At 49.6% G+C, this 20,263-nt stretch overlaps 1 protein-coding gene across 6 annotated transcripts in view; it reads right to left on the reverse strand.

Moving 5' to 3' along the window:
- SFXN5 (sideroflexin 5) overlaps positions 1–20,263 on the reverse strand; it is a 111,193-nt gene that overhangs the window by 26,525 nt on the left and 64,405 nt on the right. For all 6 annotated transcript variants that reach the window (XM_074332167.1, XM_019712858.2, XM_074332168.1 and 3 more), the window contains one exon: positions 14,325–14,415. In XM_074332167.1, coding sequence (XP_074188268.1) covers positions 14,325–14,415 — 91 coding nt within the window. The remainder of the gene's footprint in view (positions 1–14,324; positions 14,416–20,263) is intronic.

Here is a 20,263-nt window from a genome sequence, read left to right on the forward strand (position 1 = left end):
AGCAGGGAGCAGGAGTGAGAGGAGAGGATGACATTCCACTGGGTCGAAAAGACCACTGGGCTCCACCCTCACCCAAGCCTCCTTAGCCCAAGCAACCAAGTGCTGAATAAATGCCACGTCCGCCTTCAGACGCAGCGCTGCTGAGGGACTTGGGCCCTGGGAACCTGGTGAGCAAAGGTGGAAAATAACCAGTGTTAGAAAGGAAGGGGAAACTGTTCAAGGCTTAGAAAGCAACCAGTTACCAAGGAGGATGCTTTCCTCTCCTGGGGGCTAGGCCCCGCAGGCAGGCCAAGTGGATGTCCATCTTGGGGGGCTCTCTGGCCTGAAGATGCATCCCCCCACTGGGGCCTGATGCTCCACGGTCAGCAACTCAGTCCCTTGGGCTGCCTTTCTGGGCATCCTCTTAAAATGCCAGCCTGCCACAGTCAGCCCCTTGCTCCTCAGAGTGAATCCAGTTCCCAGAGACATGCTTCCCTGACAGCAGGTGCCAGAGCAGGCAGGATCCAGTGTTCACCCAGCATCGCCCCCTCATCATATGGATGGAAAATTGAGGCTCAGAGAAGAGGGCAACTTATCTCAGGTCCCATCGCAAAGTGGGACAGAGCTGAAAGGCTACAGAGCCTGACCCTTTAGATAACCAGGAGATGGGAGAGTGCGAGGAAGGCGGGGGAGAGGGTCAGGCAGCGCTAAAGGCATACTTTCAACATTCTTGCTTCAGATGGTTGGCTTTCCTCCTTTGCCATGCCCCCCATCTCAGCTGAGATCATGGGGAGCTGGGCTGAGGGGAGGGCTGGATGCCAGCATTTGGGGGCCACCCATCCGCTGGTGACTAGCACAGGGAACCTCTTCGGGCTCCTCTCACCTGGGATTCACACAGCTGGGACTGGGCTTAAGGCTGGGTGCGGGCACTGACCTTGCCTGAACTCCGCCAGCCCCGCTGTGGGATGGATGTGGGGGGACTTGGGGGTGGTAGGCAGGTGGGAAGTGGGGGGCGACAAATGTGGAGCCCGCCTGCTTCACTCCTCCCCCCAAAGCGCCTTGCTGTGTTTAAAGTTTTAATTTTTGCTAATTAATGTCAATTAATTTTGTATAATGAGTGTTTAATTTTGGGGAGTGTGTCAGCCTGAGAGCGACTGCAGTTCTGGGCTGTGAACGCTGATTAGCATCAACACCTGCTGCTTCCCCACTCCCTCCAGTGGGGGGGGCACAGGGCTGGGGGGCCGGAGGGCGGCAGGGCCTCGTGGGCAGATGCAGTGGGAGGAGGACCACAGATGCCCCTGGTGCCTGAGCCAGGGCTGGGAGCAGAGGGGTCCAGGGTGCTTGCAGTGGGGGTACACGGTCCTGCAGGTGAGGGGTGGCATGAGACCGTGGGGGTCTCTCAGCCTCAGTTTCCTGTTTCAACAAAGTGGGAAGGTGGAGTAAACAGAGGGGAAGACCGAGAGGCTCTGCCGTCTTTGGAGAGAAAGGCAGGAGACCAAATCCAGTTTTAAAATGCGTTTACAGCACATATGCCATCTTTGACTAGCTCTTGTGTTTCCACACGACACTCGGCAGCAGCGGTTACCATGGACAGACCTCGTCTGCGTTGGGCCAGTCCTGTCCCCACTGCAGGCGCGCTCACCTGTCTCACAGAGCAGCTCTCAACCACGGGCGATTTTGTGAGACGTTTGGCAACATTTGGAGACCTTTTTGATTAGCACAACCTGGGGTGGGGTGTTGCTATCGGCATCTAGTGGGTAGAGACCAGAGATGCTGCTGAACATCCCACAACACAGAACAGCCCCCACAACAAAGAATTATCCAGCTCAAAAGGTCAGTAGTTCTGACGTTGAAAAACCCTTGTCTCACACACACCCAGAGACAGACAGAATCTGAGGTAAAGAAAGAGAAGTTGGGAGCCTGGGCTTCAGGCCTACTCGGCTTCAATTCCAATCCTGACACCGTATCTCCCCCTCTTCGTTCTCAGAGGTGATCGTCTGCCAGCTCCCCCCACCAGGGCTGAAGGCAGGGAGGGGCCCCCAGAGTGGCCTTGGGAAGGGGGCACCTGGCCTGTGTTGGTGACATGCCCTCTAGTGGTGGCAGGAATACTCTGTATGCCTCACCTGCGGGGGCTGCCCGGCTGGCAGTTCCCAGATCCAATAAAACCACTGGAGAGGATATTGGGGTTTTCTCCCCCTGAAAGGGCATCAGTCTCTGCTCTCTGAAAATCCCTTCCACCACCACCACACCACAGCTGTCCCAGGAAAGGCAAGGCCACAGGAATGTGGTCTGGGGACGACCATCTGCTTTAAGTCAGGAACCACCAGCTCACTCTGCAAATGCCACCCCCTGCCCATTTCCCTGGGTGTAAAAGGAGGGACTACATGTAGCGTCTTCACGGGACCTCTGGGCTCACAGCCTTTCCATCTGTGCCTACACCAGGTTGAGGGAAGCCAGGGACAGTGGGGACACCTCTAGCCCCAAATGTGTGTGTGTGTGTGTGTAGGAGACAAAGAGAAGAGAGAGCATGGATTTGGAGGTGATGGTGGATCAGTCCCACACTCATGATGGTATCTCCCCTGCTTGTCCGCAGTTTCTGAATACACAGTGCACAGTGTAGCCATCCCAGGACCCAGCAGGACCTTGGTTCAAACACAAAATGACTTGAGACAAAAGATAAAATCCAGCCTCCCTCCCCTCAGACAGCCCCTCCAGGACACTTTTCAGAATGACAAAGCTGCCCTTTCATCTAAGCTCCCTGGAAAGAAAAGACAGAGAATACCCTAAAAGCCACCTCAAAATGATGGCACCCCCCAGCCTCCTCCCTTGGACCCCCATCATTCTTACTGCCCATTCAAATGGCACATGCCCTGTAATCTCTCTGTCGACTGTGTTACTGGTTGTCTACTTATTGAGCACCTGCTGTTAACACAGGTTATTAGCCACCCCTGCCTCTGAGCAGTGAAAATCCTGGCCTTTGTCGGTGATTTCATTTCCAGAATCTCATCCAGAACATTCAGTGATGCTGTTTTCCTTTCAGACCTTCCCTGGTCCCTCCCATCCCACTCCTGGCAAGTCCGGCTCCCGCATCATGGACACTGAGAGCCTGAGCAAATGAAAAAGAGAGAGACCAACGATGGGCCACAGCTCTCCTTTCTAGCACACCACCAAGATCTACTATTGACAGTATCAGCAGGTTAATTAAGCAGTCTGTTAGTGATAATGTTAAGAAAGCTGGCACATTTTCAACTCAGATTGACACCACTCAAGACTCAGGCATAGCTGATGTTGGAGCAGGGATGCTGGGAGATGTCAGGGGATGAGAGAATGAGACAGAGATCGCTTCACGCTGATGGCAAGCTCGGTGTCAAGTCCTGAGAAAAATGTGCTCTTGACTGCTGCAGATGTTCTCACATCAGACCCATCGTGATGCAAAATCCTGCCGATTGTGAACAGATAATGAAGCACCCCGTGTCAAAGGGACAGTGTGGAGAGAAAGAGCAGTAGACAGAAGACAAATGTGCAAGAAAGTTCTCAAAAAGAAGACTACAGGGGAGCTGGTCCCCTGAACTAGCACAGGAACGGACACAAATCAACAGAGTTAATAATCCAGAGACACACCCACCCACCTACCAGGGAAACGAGTTTGTGGAAACGAGTTAAGCCATTGTATCAACTCCCAGGCAAAAAACCATTCAAATATAGGGGTGAAGCAAAAGGCTATTCATTTAGGGAAAATAAAACACCGTAACTCCTCTATTCTAAAATGCATTTTCTCATATTTTAATGTTTTCAAAACCATGATGTGCCTCCCGATCGGTGTTGCAGGGGGGGCTTATTTGCTCCCCATCACAACTGCTTGTGCCTGGGTGAACTCAGCCACGGTTAGAGGTATCTGTTCATTTGAGTATCACCTCAGTTGCTTACAGCAATCCACACAGAATTTGAACTTAAACTTAGATTCCTAATTGTCGCCTAAGACATCTTTTTAAAACTTACACTATAATGGAGCACGGACATGAAAAGTTATTGTACATGCGGAAGATCGTCTGCCAGATACCAGGCAATGCAATTAAAGGCAGCAGAAATTGCCAAACCATAGATAGCTACCCTAAAGAAATGCTTGCCCATATGCACAAAGAGACATTTACAAGGATGTTAATTATAGCACTGTTTGTAAGAGTAAATAATTAGAAACAACCTAAATGTCCACCATTTAGGGAACTTACATGGGAAGCTCTCCAAAACAACTTATATGAAAAGAGCTACTGAGTATGTACAGGATAATATACTGAACATAAAACCCCGTCACTGGTATACACACAGCTGTGTGCACATAAACCCATAGGTAACATTTTTGGAAGGTTCACACCTCACAGAGTGATATCCTTGGGGAAGAAAACAAAAGTTGGGAATCAGGGGATGAGGAAGCACTTTCACTTTTTTGCCCTAAAATTTTCTATACTGTTTGCATTTTTACAATGAGAGTATAATCATGCTTTACTTGTTGAAAAATTGAAAAGAAATTATCAAACTTCTTGAAGTAGATCATAAAAAAATTAAAAGTCAACAGGGACTGGTGTGACCTATTCATGGGTCCTATATTTAGGCATCTATATATCAGCAACTACCTAAAGCAGCAGATTAATGTCAAGAATATTTTTTCTGCATGTAAAGAAAGAAATCAAACTGCAAGTATAATCAAACAGGAACTGCAGACACAAAATTCCCAATATTCTTTTGTGTGCTTTTAAATTATACTGTCAATATTAAGGGGGCTGAAAGGGTCAAGATTAGAGACAGGATTACAAAAAGTAGTGGGGGCCATGATGCTATTTAACAACCAATGTCGAAAAGAGAACTGGAAAATGTGAAGAAGGTTGAGACACAAACTGTGGTGTTGAAGAAAGTGCCTTGGATTGAATGTATAATGAAGGCTTGTTTATTCCTTCAAATGAAGATGAAATACAGTCCTACCCTCTTCTGAATGGCTATATTAATGCCTCTTGTAACTGAGGCATCTTAGAATTGAGCAATATGTTATTTAATATCCATCATATAAGAAATGGTAAACTTGGAAAATATATTTATTATATGTGACAAAGAGCTAATATTAATCTATGGAGAGTCATGGTGATTGATGCTCAACAGCTATTCTACTCCCAAAAGATGAGTCTAAACGAATTGTAATAATCCTTCCCTTGACAGGGATTGGTTTAGGAAGGGACATGTGACTGATACTAGCCAATGAGGGATGTGTGCAGGCAACTTCTGGGAAAGGGCTCTTCTGTAGCAGGCACTGCCTCCTGTCCTCTGGGCAATGGTAGGTCTGGATATGATGTTTGGAATTACTGATGCCAACTTACAACCATAAAGGGAGCTACCCTCAAGATGAAGCCCCTGGCAGAGCAGAGGGATGGAAGGAAGGGCCCTGGATACCTCACCCGGGACTCAACCTTTGTAAAGTAATAAATTCCTTTATTGTTTAAGCTGCTTTGAGTCGAGGGTTTCTGTTACTTTTAGCCAAAAAAAATCCATAAAAATGTATAAAGAGCTTTAACAATTATTATGAAAAAGACAGTGTTTGAAATCACTGAAAAATATTTGAGTAGGAATTTATAAAAGAAATGTTTAAAAAAAATCAATGAACATGAACTCAATCTTACTAAGAGTCAAACTAGAGTTTTGAATCGAAGAAAAAATATCTACAGGAGTGCTTTATGTTTTGGAGATTAATCCTCATTGGTGAAATGGTTTACAAATAGTGTGTGGCATCTGTCATATAGTTTAATAGGTAGTCAAATAGTCCTTTCCTCTCTGGTATATAGTTTTTAAGGTGTCTTCAAGAAACTCTACTCCTACTTTAATGTTCATCTATATTTTCTTCTAGAAGCCTTAACATTTCACTTTTCACATTTTGGTCTTTAATCTATCTGAAATTTATTTTTGTGTGTGGTATAAAATAGGGATCCTTTCTCTCTCCTATGTGGAAACCCAAATGCCCAATACACTTAAGCAAAGGTTCTCAACCGTACTGGCAATTGGAAAAATGCAAATTAAAATGAGAAAAGAACCATTTCAGATGGACAAAACTTTTAAGAGAGTGATAATACCAAATATTGAAGAGGATGTAGGGAAGCAAATATTCCAACCTGGCAGGCAGAGTAAAAGCCAGTATGCTCATTTAGCAATATCTAGTAAAGCTAAAGATGTGCACACCCTCTGACGCAGCCATTCCATTTCTGGGTACAGAGCCCAGACTGGTGACTCTCAACCCTGGCTGCACAACTGAAACCAAATCTAAGACCAGATCTGGGCGTTTTTTAGAGCTCCCCAGGTGGTTGTTTGAAAATCTCTGCTCTGGAGAAGAAGCTCCTACAGGTGTGCAAATGGGCACACGTAGAAGGTTGTTTAGTGCAGTACTATGTATACTAATGAGAAGCTGGAAACAACCTAAATGTCCCTAATTAATCAACAGTGGAACAGTCATACAGTAGAATGCCTACAACGACTCAAGCGAATATATATGTATTAACATGGATGAATCTCTAAACCACAATGAAAAGCAGTTTTAAAAGGACCTGTACAATATGAGAGTTAATGTAAACTTAAAAAACACATAAACAATACAATTTCTGGTTTATGGTACATACACATATGATACAATATAAAAACATAAATGAGGAGACTGCAAGTCGACTGCCTTGCCCTGGGAGAGAAGGAGGAAACCAGAATCAAAATGATGGAGGGCACAGAAGGCTTAGGGTGCATCTAATATTTTATTTCTCTATTTCCTACAATATCCCATGTGTTTGAAATAATATTTCATAATTTTTTTAAAAGTCGTGGAATAAATTATTGTGGCTGTTAAAAAGGATAATTTGGAATTTTATGACTACCATGTAAAGACATTCCAAATTTATCGTGATGCTAAAAAGCAGTTTATAGAACAGTACACACAGTATGATCTCATTTGTATTAAATATATGTATATTATACATAGATACAATAAATAGGCAGAGTCCTTCACTTTTAGATGTTTACTTGAATTTGGAAGGATATATACCAAACATTTCTGGGGAGATAAGTAGAATTGTTTAACTTCACATAACAATCATGTATTATCAGGAAAAAAATAGAACCATTTTTTATTAAAACAAAAACACTCTAAATGGCAACCAGGGCACGTGAGCTCCCATCTTGGCTCCAGACTGACATTGCGTAAAATTCTCCTGACTCCACATTCTCTCTCTCTCTCTCTCTCTCTCTCTCTCTCTCTCTCTCTCCATCCCTCCATCTCCTATTTTGTGAGTAACACATGAACACCGTAAACAATTCAAATCATGCAAAAGTGTAAATTATAAAATGTAGTCTCCTTCAAACCCCTGATCTTTAGCTTCACTTCCTTCCCCAGAGGAAACCACTGTAGCCAGGTTCTCAGGTCCCTGCCAGGCAAGGTTTATGTACTTACAAGCAGACGTGTATGTATATTACTGCCTTACACACACACACACACACACACACACACACACACACACACACAAATTTATTGCACCCATATATATTTACATATATGTGAATATATATATTAAAATTATTATAATAGATTACACACACACACACACACACACACACTTAAATCACACTAGAATACAGCCCCTCTGCCTTTAGAGGATGATTATCAAAGGAGATTGTACACCCAATATTTGCTTGATTCTACAATATTCCCCATTATTACGCCTGAGAGGCAGTGCTATACGGCATGGATTTTCCCTTAAATAGCTGGAGAATTGGGGGAGAATTTCACACCCCACACTGAAGTGAGAATTTCTGGATTGAAAAATCAGCCTGTAAATTTAGGTATAGGCTGACTCTGAAGTTCAGGATCTCTTAATAAAAGAGTCTTGCTAACGTATTCATCCTCTGGAAAGCTCCCTTTTATCACAGCTGCTCCCTAGCTTGAGATTCTTAAGTAGTTCTCCATTAACCACAAGAGAAAGCCCCATCTCTAAGCTAATATCAACATGCCCTCCCACCTCCCCTCCCCAATAGGCTCGGCCCACCCCAACCAGGTTTCTTTCCTCCATCCCTCCCACACTCATAACCCCTCCTCCCCTGCCTAGTGCCTCCCTACCTCCTCTGTCTCTGGACTTCTTTGCCCTCGGATTTCAGGAATTATAAATGCTCTGAATTGGAAGGCTATTCATAAGCATTCACTGAGCACCTACTGTATGCCATGTCCTGGGCAAGCTGCCCAGAAACAGGTGATGTGGTCACATGTGAGTGCCTCTCTCAGTTCTTTGGGCCAGGCTGCTACTCAGACACTTCCCTAACCAAGGGGTCAGGCAGTTCATTTCAGTAACAGACTGTCAGGTTTTCAGAAGATCCTGCTACTTTTGTTGGGCTCCCACTTATCAGTGCTACTCTGAATGTGTCGAGTCCAGAACTAAACAGACTCCTTTATTCCAGGCACTCTATCTCTAGTAATACAGCTGAAGTCTGAGTGAGCCTCATCAGAGCCACACACTTGGAAGATCTTTTTGGAACCTGGTACTCTTGTCCATGGATTCATAATCACCACTAATTTGCTGTTCCTTGAATGTGACCCACGTGCTTCCTCTGACCAAGGCAGTTATAAGTAACTGAGGGAATGAAACTGAAGACAGAGACCTAGGGCACGATACTGGAGACTTCCACTTAGCTGAGTTGGCCCCACTGTCCATGACTTCTTGGGGCCTGACACACACCAGGGGCCCATGCCAGTTTTGGGGCTGCCCCCAATCCTAGCACGTAGCCCAGCCCACCACCTATCCTTCCAAATCCAACCTAGAAAGGTTGGAGAACGTGCCCAGGAGGACCTGGTAAGGGGTGGGATCATGGGCCATCCTCCCTAGGCCTGCCGACTGAAATGTAGATTACAGTGATGGTGAAAACATATAAGAAAACAGAACATTCAAAACACATTTTTAAAAATGAAAAAACCCAGAATAAATGTCCAAGTAGCTATCGAATCTGATCACCAATGTCATCGGGGTTGGAGGGGTTCCACTTTGGGTGCCCAATGTCAAAACTTTTCTACCAAAGCACTGATTTGATCACAGAACAAAACCACATCATGTGCTGACTGTGTGCCAGCCACCCAAGGGGTCTGGGGGGTGGTGATGAATGAGATCCAGTCCCTGTTTGGGGGACCTCATGGTCTGATGAGGGAGGTAGAATCAGAAACAAAGCAGGTAGTTTCATGATAGACATAGGCACACACAAAGTGCTGTGGTCTAACCCTGACTGGGGCTACCAAGGAGGGCTTCCTGAAGGAGGTGGTATCTGAGCTGAGAAACAAAGGCCTGGCAGCCAAGGAAAGTGGGGAAACATGGGGACTCCAGCCAGTAGGGCCATGAGCAAAGGCCTGGGGCCCAGCGGAAGAGGACGGAGGGAAGTCCTAAGACTGACCACAGCTTCCATGGGGTATGAGCAGGCAAGCCTGAGGCCAGGTGGAGGAAAGGACTCATGGCCCATCAGAGGAGCCTGAAGGCCGTGGTAGCCACATTATCACTGACCTGGATGGAGGGAAGAAAAATCATGAGGCCCAGGAGACAGCTGATGCAGATGCATGTGCTGTCCTCGAATCACAGGGGAGGAGGGAGCGGAGAGGAGCAAGCTTGGGGACTCACCCTGGGGGCTTGGGCACACTACTGTGGCCACCTTCCGAATGAGGCAAGCAGGGTGCATTGAGCACCAAGGCAGGAGCAGTGACGTGAAGGAGGAATCAAGGACACTAAGACCCATGTGGCCTAGGGGCAAAAGGGAGCATGGGTTGGGGGGCAGAAATGGGGCGCACTGATGTGAACTAAGCCTTCTCCCAAAGGCTGCCCTGGCGTCCTGAGGAATGGATTCACTGGTGAATACAGAGATCTTTTTCATGGCAATGAAATAAGCTGTGACATTTAACGTAAGGGACTGCTCCAGACAACACAGGAAGAAGCCATTTCCCCGGCAAAGGGATGATAACGCTGGCATTTCCGGTCCAGGCAGGAAGATTATTCCCTGCGCAAGCAGTCTGCTGGCTAGGGCCGAGGCTCCGCCCTCCTCCATCAGGAGCTCAGAGCCCCCATGAGGGACTTCATTAGCACAGACAGCTTGTCCTCTGCTCAGTGTGGATTCAACCGTGCAGCCTGAGCATGACCTTCAGAGCTTTCTGCCCTGCCCTCTACACACACATAGAGGGCCTGGATATGTAGACATCCTTGCCAGGTGACACCTGGGGTCTCCACCTCTCAGCCCCTGGCTAAAGCCCCTGCCCCGCCCATTCCTGAAAAGGTGAATCTACTTCTATGCCCGTGTCCCATCATGGCACCTGGGACCTGGCACTCCCTCTGCCTGGCCACTCCTCCCAGCCCCCACCCCAAGGCCTCATGAGAAGGCTGCTTATGGGGCCTGCCTCCACTGGAACGGACTCTGTTCACGGAGATTGGTGGCTGGATCCAGAGATTTGTATTTTTCCGATGCCTCCTCAATTGACCTTTAATTACACTGTTTGCCCAGCTCCCCAAACCATTAACTTCCACCTTACAGCAACCGCATGTCAATTAATGGAGGGCCTGCTCTGGGCCCGAGCTCCTGAACACAATTAAGCGTGACAGTCCACAAATAAGAGAGAACTGGAGAATTAATTAAGGTCTAAACAAATTAATTACCAGTCCCCAATCGATTCCGATGCCAGCACACACCGTCTTTCCTAACATGTCCATGTATAAATAGAAACTGAGATTTCTCACATGATGGCCGTTCCAGACCAAGGCACAGCAAGGTTCTGAAACCACCCTGAGGGAGAAAAGTGGCTGAGGGAGTGTCCTCGGGGCTCCCCACGCACTCCACGCACATGCACACAACCCTGGCTGAAAAACCAGGGGCAAACCTGGAGATGGAGTGCTCCCCGTGGGACACAAACAGCCTCGGCCGCCACTGGACCACGTCCTGTTTCTGGGCTGCAGGGTTATTCAAGTGGGCTTGAAGTGGCCCTGGGCTTTAGCCAGCTCAGGATAACTTTCAACAAGTCTGAACTTGTTTATTCTTCTGTCAGATGGGATGGCTCTCTCTGCCCTAGGGCCCTCCCAGAGAGAGAAAGAGGACTGTTGAGGGAAACAGAGGCCTGTTGGGGAAATGAGGAGCACTATGGAGGCCTGGGAGTACTGGTCTCTGCAAACCCAGGGGAGGCCGCAGAGACTGTCCCAGAGTTCCCAGTGGGAAGGGACTGAAATAGGGGTGTGAGCTGCATAATCAGGTGCGAGAACCAGGCATCCTGTGCAGAGAGTCTCAGGCCTCTCGCTTGGGCCGCATATGGGGCCCAGCGCAGAGAGGTGTCCTTCCATCTCCCAGACTTCAGGCTGGAGCAGGAACCCCAGGGGGAGCTGTGCAGAGAAGGAACAACTGACTCTTGGGAGCCTCCTGACCTCCCAGGCCCTGAGTTCCCAGCCTGCTCAGCAGGGACAGCGTGTGGATACGGCCTCTGAGCACAGGGCACACAGGCCCCTTCAGGCCCCTCTCTCACTCTGAAGATCCCCTCGTGCTCCATCCTCCCACACACACAACCCAACAACCAGATCTTATCCCATCATTTCCACTTGCCTCAACCTACTTCCCATGTGCACTCATGGCTCGGTGAGTCCTGTCTCCCCATCAGGCCAGAGTAATGGACCCTCTATAAGGTAAAGTGAGTCCTGAGCAAGCCTCTCTGGGATCTTAACAGTGGCCTGGCTCAGTCTGGCCCAGCCTGCCGTGGAAAGCAAGGGTGAACGCCTAGTGGGACCTGGGCCTTACCAGCATGCAGTGGGGCTGAACAACGCTCTGTCCTGGCCAGAGGCTCCTGGGGAAAGGTGGAGGGAGGTCAGATGCACAGACTCAATGGTGGCCTGAGAGGACCAGGGGACTTTTGAGCCCCTGGAGGGTGAGGGACATGCCCACTTATCTTGTATACCACTGTGTCAGCATTGACCAGGGGAATTGGCAAGTGCCCTTTTGCAGTTGGGTCTGGGATGGACATTGGGGGCCAGGAAGATGGGAGTCTACACGTGAGGGAGGAGAGACAGGCAGGGAGTGGAAGACAGACAGGCAAACACCAGGACTTGGGCAGCAGGCCTGAGGAAGCAGCCATAAAGGACCTGCTTCTCTCAGCACCCTGGCAAGCTAGGACAATCAGGGCTGCAAACCACACTGTGTGCAACCTGTGCAACTGGCGAGGGCTACGTGAGAACTCAAGATCCCCTAACAGTGGCTGGATTAGTACAAGGGGACTGCAGACTCCTCCTCAAAAAGAAAACAGGAGAGAAATTGGGCTGGAGCCCAGAAGGACAGGTCAGAAAGTCTCAGGTGGGCCTGACAGAAGGATCAAACCCAAAAACAGGGACCCTCCTCCTGAAGGAGACTCGGAGAAGTTAAACCCACCTCCCCAAGGTCACACAGCAAGATGGCCAGCAGAGCAGGGCTGGAATGGGCTCTGGTGACGTCCTTGTCTGAAGCTTGGCTCAAGGACAGATTACATCTCAGCCGAGTCCCAGATCCAGTCCAGTGCAGCTGAGAGCTGCCTCTTTCTCAGGCTGTATCTAACCCTCCAGCTAGGGATGGCGAGGCCCGTAAGAATGGCAGCGGTGTTCACTCAATTAGGCCCCTTAACAAAGTCAGATCTAAACAGTTATTCCATTAATGGCCCACACCAGAAATAGCTGAGAGTTCATTAAAAGTGTGGAGTTGCTATAGCAATTATCTGGGTTGGCTGAGGCTCATCGAGTAGGTTGGTCCTGGGAGGTCATTAGCCTCTGGGCCGTGGAGGAGGTGGGGCTGACCAGGAATGATCTCCTGGGGGCTTTTAGGTGCTTCAAAGCACTTTCCTGTGAATGGAATCTGGTCTGTGGTCTCATGTGACCCTCCCACAGTTCTGGGCTGCAGGAAGGTACCGTGTTCCCCCCAAAATAAGACCTAACCAGAAAATAAGCCCTAGCATGACTTTTCAGGATGACATCCATTGAACATAAGCCCTAATGTGTCTTTTGGAGCAAACCTTAATATAAGACCCGTCTTATTTTGGGGGAAAGACGGTAGGTACTTGTACCCCACTTGACAGATGGGGAAGCTGAGCCCTGGAGAACAGGGTCCACACCATCAACCTGGATCTGACTCTCTGCTCTTCAGACTGAGTCTTGGCACCAGGGAGGTCACAGCACCCCATGCCTCTCCTGGGCTGGCCCCCATCTTTGTCTTCTGGCAACAGATGGGAAACTCAGTGTCATGGTTCAAACACTGGCTTATACTTCTCTTTTAATGACTAATTGCTGAATGCCTCTTTTTTTTCTCAATGTTATTTATTTCTCTTTAATTGAAAAAAAAAACTTCTTACTGCAGTGCCCTCTCCCCACACAAGGCATAGGCTTCTTACAGAGCCAGGCTAGACTTTGTGGGATCCCTGGGCCCAGGCCTGGGGCATCTATTGGGAACTCGGAGACTCCAAGACCAGCAAGGACTCAGTTGAAGGCAGGTAAGATCCCCTCCACACACACACATGCACCCACAATTACCTGAATTTGAGTGGGGGCCTCCAAAACCTAAAGGGCCCACAATACCCAAAGACTTGGAACACTAGACTAGCAGGAGCAGTGGACCTTCTTTTGTGTCACGAACCACTGGGACAGTCTGGTGAGGCCCATGCATCCCTCTTCGAATAATGTCTTTAAATGCATAAAACGAAATATATAGGGCTACAAAGGAATTATATTGAAATAAGGCATCAAAATATTTTTTAAATTGTGATATAGTCATAGATTTGGTTTTTTAACTAATGAATTAAAAAATAAGATCTGCCAGTGAATCTGTTAAGTATAATTTTTTGATTTAGTATTAAGTATGAACAATATTTTAAGATCTCTGCAACAACTGTAACATTAATAGGACATAAATTATCTGTGATTTCTATTAGTGACAGTCACAGGACTTGCTTGTTACTATAGTTTGCTGCCTACATTCATAATGCAAGGAAATGTTTAACGTCAGTTAGATGTTAGTGTAAATTTTTCCCCAATCACGTTCACCGAGATCCACTGCATTCTATCTACTGACCCTTAGGAGTCTGGGATCCCAGGTTAAGAATCCCTGTGCAGAATTTTGGGTACAGAGCTAGTCAGCAGGGTCCCTGTCACCTTTGCTTCTATCTACACGTTTGGTTCAAGTTGTCCCTGCCAGAAAACAGCCCCCGACCCCCACATCAGGAGAGTGAGAAGGTGTAGTCCGGCTTCTGAGCTCCCCGCAGCCCCACACGCCCACACACGCATGCGCACTCAGCACCGTGCGGATCTTACCTACGGCAGGGAAGGGTACAAATCTCTGGACAAGAAGGCGGGTGGCTGGGGTGAACTTGTTGGCTTTCTGAACCAGGACATTAAGGCCCACCTTGGAAAGAAAAAAACAGAAAAAGCACGTGGTGCTGCAGCCGCCTGTGGGAGGAAGGGGCACACTGGGGGAAGAGCAGAGAGTGAGAGGCACCGTCTTCCCTTGCAATTTCACCCCAGATCCTAGATTGCAGAGCTCCAGTGTGGCTATTAAAAGCACCCCAACTCAGTCATCCCAGTTAACTGGCTCATGAGACAGAGGGAGGGAGATAAAGCATCAGCTACACACACACACACACACACACACACACACACACACACACACACACCTCTCTGGAGAGGGGAGAAGTGATGGTGGGGTGGTTGCTATTGCAAATAATAAAGTGTAGGACCGCCTTATTCTCAGCCCAGCCTCTAAGTACCACCTTTCTGAGGCCCCACTGTGAGGCCAGGCATGGGCCATGAGGTCTCAGGAGAGGGAGATCCAAGCACCTGCACGTAGGTGCCTGCAGAGTTAAGCAGAGCAGCCACAGCAGGACAGGGGCAGGTGGGGGACGCAGGGGACATCCTGGCCTCCCTGCCTGTCTTCACTCAGATCCCAGCTCCCCTCACCTGGAGCCCCCTTGCCTGGATGTTTCTTCGCCGACACTTGGGTGCCCCCCACTCCAGTCCATGGCCATGCTGCCCTTCATCTTTCTAGAATACAGGACCAGTCACACCCACCACCACCAGCTCCTTCCTGCAGCCTGTGCGAGAAGGTGCAATCTCTCCCATGTGGCAGTCTTGGCCTCCATCACCTCCTTTCCCCAGTCCCCCAACAATCCATGTTCTCCCTCCATGAGTCGGGTTTGCTGCTGCTCAGATGCTACAGAAGCTTCCCAGCCTTGGGGGCCTTTGCCAGTGCTGGTCCCTATGCCAAGGAGGCCTTTCTTCTTCCCTCTACTCAGTTTACACTTGTTCTTTTAAGCTCCATCGGCAGTATCACTTACTAACGGTGGGAATCCATTTAGTCATGAAGTCATTCAACCTCTGCCTCAGTCTCCTTGTCTGTACAAAGGGATAGTAAAACCTACAGCATCCCAGGACTGTTGTAAGAATGTATGTAATTCGTTAGCCTGAGTTTAGCATATAAAAGGACTCAATAAATGAAGCTATATAAGAAGGGTGTCGCCTCTCCCTGGCAGAAAGTCCCTCCCTCACACATCACCAGCCTCTCCTTCCCAGCACGCCATACACTGTTCATGCGTGTGACGTCCCCGCCAGACTGGGAGGGAGGGGCCGTGCTTCTTTCATCTCTGTGTGCCCAGCACTAGGGTAGTGGATGGCACAGAGTACATGCTGAATACACTGTGACTGAGGAATAAATGCATGAACCGACAAACAGATGAATGGATGGAGAGATCAGCAAAGGCTAGAAGGGGCAGATGAGATGAGTCTAGGTGGAAGGAAAGGACCTTTTGGTGGGGAAAACAGCGTGAGCTTAGGCACGGAGAGAGAAAAGGCAAGATGCTCGTGGCCAGACCAGAAGACAGGTGTATAGAGGCCTCTGCTCCCCCAGTTGATGCCAGAGCCAGCCCCTGCTCTGTAGATAATTCCTGGCCTGAGGGGGCCTGGGGCTGCTTGCTGTGGCTCTGACACACCTGCTGTCTTGGAAGGCAACCTGTACCCACCGCTCTGGCTCTGGCCTAAACCTCTGTGTTGTTGGGGAAGATGCAGAGCCTTGGGAAGGCCTCCTGCTTTTGGGTCCCTGCAGCAGTCAAAAGCGGGGCATGGCAGAAATGGCCCAGGCACCCAGGAAGACAGGAAGTGCCAGCCTGCTAGCCCCTGGGCAACCCAGGGCCCCCTGAAGCCAGAATACTGCCAGGCAAACATAGCCTCAGCTCTTGGGTGCCTGACCTCCATTTGAAGCCTCAAGTGGATACTCAGAGTCCAATGCTTGTTGTCTCTGCTTGTTTAAGGGAAGGCTGGGAGGCAGGGAGATGTGTGGCAGCTTGGACACACTTCAGTGGTACAGCGGGGCAGGCTGGGGAGCTGCCAGCCCACACTGGGCCCTGCTGCCCTGCTTCCAGGCTGCCCCTGCCACGCAGATGGAACTCATCAAGTCCAGGTCTCCCCAGCTCTCAGCAGTGAGTGACTCTATTTCTGTGATTCAGAAATGGTTCTCCCCTCTCCCCCAAAATACCAGGGAATATGTTCCTACAGAGGGCAGGGAGGGAAAGTGTGGAGGGACAGGCAGGTAGGTATTAGTGATAAAGAGGAGAAGGAGGAAAAGGGTGTGGGGATATGACAAGCCACGTGCCAAGCAAGGCACGTAAAATACCTTAATTAAATCCCCACTATAAGCTTTCAGACAGAGCATTAACTCCTTACAGATTCAGGGAAGTTCAGACAGGTTCAGAGAGGTAAAGTAACTTTGTCCAGGGACAGACAGCTATTATGAGGCAGGTAAAACTGGGATTGAACCCAGGGTCTGCTAATGCCAGTGCTTTGTTCTTAACCACTGTGCTATTTACTTTCCAATTGCCTTCCAGCATTGAGGATTGCTTTAATGTCTGACTGCCATTTAAAACTGGTTCTTTGCGTAGCAAAAGCCTCCCTGAAAAGACCAGCCCGGGTCTGGGGCCCAGAAGACTGGAAAGGGGCAGGAGCTTCAGTCAGGGGCGACAGGGACCTTGAACTTCCTCCCCGCGTCCCCCCATAGCTAGAAATCAGAAGGTCTGGGTACAAAAGCCCCCACATTCATTTGGAAAGAGGCAGAGAATGTTGGAGGAGTGGGGGGCAGGAGCCCTCCAAGAAGCCAGCAGGGAGCTCGGCCCCTTCCCCTGGCAGCCTCTTGGGGATGGGCAGGGCAAGGAGGCGTAGTGGCCTTGTAGCAAACACTCAGACTTGCCCCCTTACCCTCACGCCTTCCCCTCCCTGGCTGGGATGGCACAATCCCTAGTGAGGGATTTAGCCTGTCTCCCCCTATCCCATGTGGGAGCCCTGGATAGAGAGAAGGAAAGAAGAGAGAAAAATAAATACCCGGGGGCCTAGGTTTCTTCCTGCCCTCCCTTCCCAGAAGCTCATGGGCGTCTCCCCAACACAAACGGGGTGAAATTTACTGAAGGACATGTATGTTTCTGAGCACATAGCCAACACTCTAGAGTCCAGGGAAGGGGCTGGGGACCAGGAAAGTGGGGAGAAGGCTTGGGTTCCTGTGTAGCCCATCCTGCTTCTCTACCCATGGTGGACCCAGTGGCAGACAGGCATGAATACAGGGGAGGCAAGTGACCACTCACCTTCCCTCTCCCTCCAGCTCCTCCTGCAGTCCCCCACCCAGGTCTTCCCGTCCCAGCAGCTAGGATGGCCGAAGCCTGGGAAAGAACAGGGTGGGCTGCAGGCCGGGGGTTGGGAGCCCGTCTGTTCTGGTTCCTCGGGGGCCCTTTGGCCTGGAACATTTGGTGGAGCCCATTAAAATTAAAAAGCCAAGTGGCTGGTGGCTCTGAATGCCAGCTCGTTCTCCCTGGCATGGTAGGTCCTGTTTAAGGGAACCAGCTGGCATTAATGGCACACAACTCATCACGAACAGCAGCTAGCGATCAGAAAAATCTGAGCTAATAATCGGGTTTGGGAAAGATAATGAGATATGGAACAATCGCAGCTGAGGGTCCCCTAGGGTCTGTTTTAACAGCCTCCAAATAAGCCACAAAATAGAAATTAACCAAACAGGGGTTCCATTTGGGTGGAGGGGAAAACAAACAGGGTGTGGATTTTGCACAAGAATTCCCATGTGGCCAGCAGACAAGGGTCCTGGGAGAAGCCAGAACCCAGGATCCGAGGGGCATCAGCAAAGGTCTGAGGAAGCAGTGGACTTTCTCCGGCCACTTTTCTCCAAGCGGCGGCTCCCAGGCTAGTGAATTTGCCACAAGCAGCTGACAGGAACAGAGGAAGAAGACAGAAGAGTGGCTTCCTGACAGTCCCCCTGCAGGGGGGTAAGCGTTGACCAGTACCAAGAACTGGGGTGGGGTGGAAGCTCCATGACTCATGTGGATGATAGCTGTCTCCTTAAGTATCAATGTCTTTCTCAGGCCCACAGCAGCCTAATTTCTGCACGGTCAGCGAGGAGACACCGGAGGGCCTTGAGCAATGCATGCAGCCCTCTCTCACCCAGGCTGTGTCCTCGCCTCCAGCCCACACACCCAGTCCCCTGCAGGAACCTCTGTTCCAAGGGCCTTCAGGCGCTCCACCTTCGCACACCTCAAATGAACGTTCTGTTGCTCTTTCTCACCCACGCCCAGTCCTGCTCTCCCATTCCCAGCTCACTGCTCCTGCTGCAGACCTAGGAGTCTTCTCAGGCAGGAGCCGCTCCCGCCTTACATCCCAGCCATCACCCCACATCCAGCCCATCCGCAGAGCTACCGTTCCAACTCCTGGGTATCTTGAATGCGGCGACTTCTCTCTCTCTGCTCCCACTTCACTTAAGCATCAGTCTCTTCTCCCTGGATGACTGCCCACCTTCTAACTCAGCTCACGGCTTCCACTCTTGCCTCCCTCCAGTCCCTCTCTACAGCAGCCAGAGTGACCTCCTAATAATACCAACTTGCGTTAGCCTTTCCTGGCTTCTCACTGCACTTACAGACCTGCGTGCCACTGCGTGACCGCCTGGCCTTGTTTGTCAGGCCCCAGCCACCTCTGCATTGCCCTTGGTCCTCTTATGAACCAATTTTCAACCCCCGCCCCCCTCCTTGGTCTGCTCCCTTTTCAGCGTGAATGTCAGGCCCTCTTTATTCAGGGCTCCCCTTTTACAGTCTCTCACAGAACCTGGATCTCTTCCTTCTGTGTACCTATCATGGTCTCTAAGCACATATTTACTGACCTTCATAAAATGTTGTAGCTCAAAGTAATACATGTATATGATGAAAAACTGAATTCCATAGAACTGTTTTTACCTGTGGCTTCTGCTAAACATCCATCTCTCCCCACAGGCCCTGGGCACTGGGCTCAGGGTCTCTGTCTCTCTCATTCCTCACTGACATTCTGGTGGCTGGTGAAGTGAGTAGGTGCTTCATAAATGTTTCTAGAATAAATCAAGTGAATGACTGCTGAAGCAGGAGGAAAACAACGAAGAGCCACAGAGGAGACTTGGCTTGTACAGTGACTGCTGAGCACGTCTGCAAACATCTTTACCAGTGCTGGGTGCTGCATACCCGGGTCTAAGTCGGCCTGAGTGGATGGCTCATCCCTCCCAGGAGGGGCCTGGAAGGGGTGGCCCCAAGGGCCGTGAAGGCTTCTGAGAACAGGGGTGCCTGATTGACCCTGAAGGGGGAGTGGGAGGCAGCCAGGTTAGAAGGGAGGGGGGTTCAGCAGGCTTCAGGATCATGAACTATCAGACTGTCTAAAGCAGGCTCTGAAGACACTTGCCATAAGGGGGTCCAAGGACCCCTACAGAACAACGGAGAAGGGGGCATGTCTGAAAGGAGGGATGGTATAAGATTAGAATTTAGATCCACTCTTGGGTGGTGGTAATAATGTAACCAAATGGTCACGGGTTTGTGTGGGTCCTGGAGGGGGCAAGGGCTGGGGCAGGTCAAGGAATCTTTGAGGTACCAAAAATGCCCACCAGAGGGCGCTCATGGTAGAATAAATTGGTAACTAAGTGGCCCATTACCCTCTAATTTTTCTGCAACCCCAGCCAGCCTGTGGCTTGGCAACAGGCTCAGGAGCCAAGGGCCAAAGTGGCTGGGACAGAGTCATGCACAGACTAAAACTCCAGTCAGCTGCAGCTGCAAATGAGTGGCTTGTTTGTTAGCAACAGTGACCAGACCTGACCCCTGAACCATGACCCACAGAGACCAGCTGGCCACCTGCTGGAAAACCAATTACATTAGACTCCTTCCATGTAGGAGGGGACAACTTATCCTGCCCAGAAT

This window comes from Rhinolophus sinicus, linkage group LG05 (genome assembly GCF_036562045.2).
Source record: "Rhinolophus sinicus isolate RSC01 linkage group LG05, ASM3656204v1, whole genome shotgun sequence".
Lineage (NCBI taxonomy): Eukaryota > Metazoa > Chordata > Mammalia > Chiroptera > Rhinolophidae > Rhinolophus > Rhinolophus sinicus.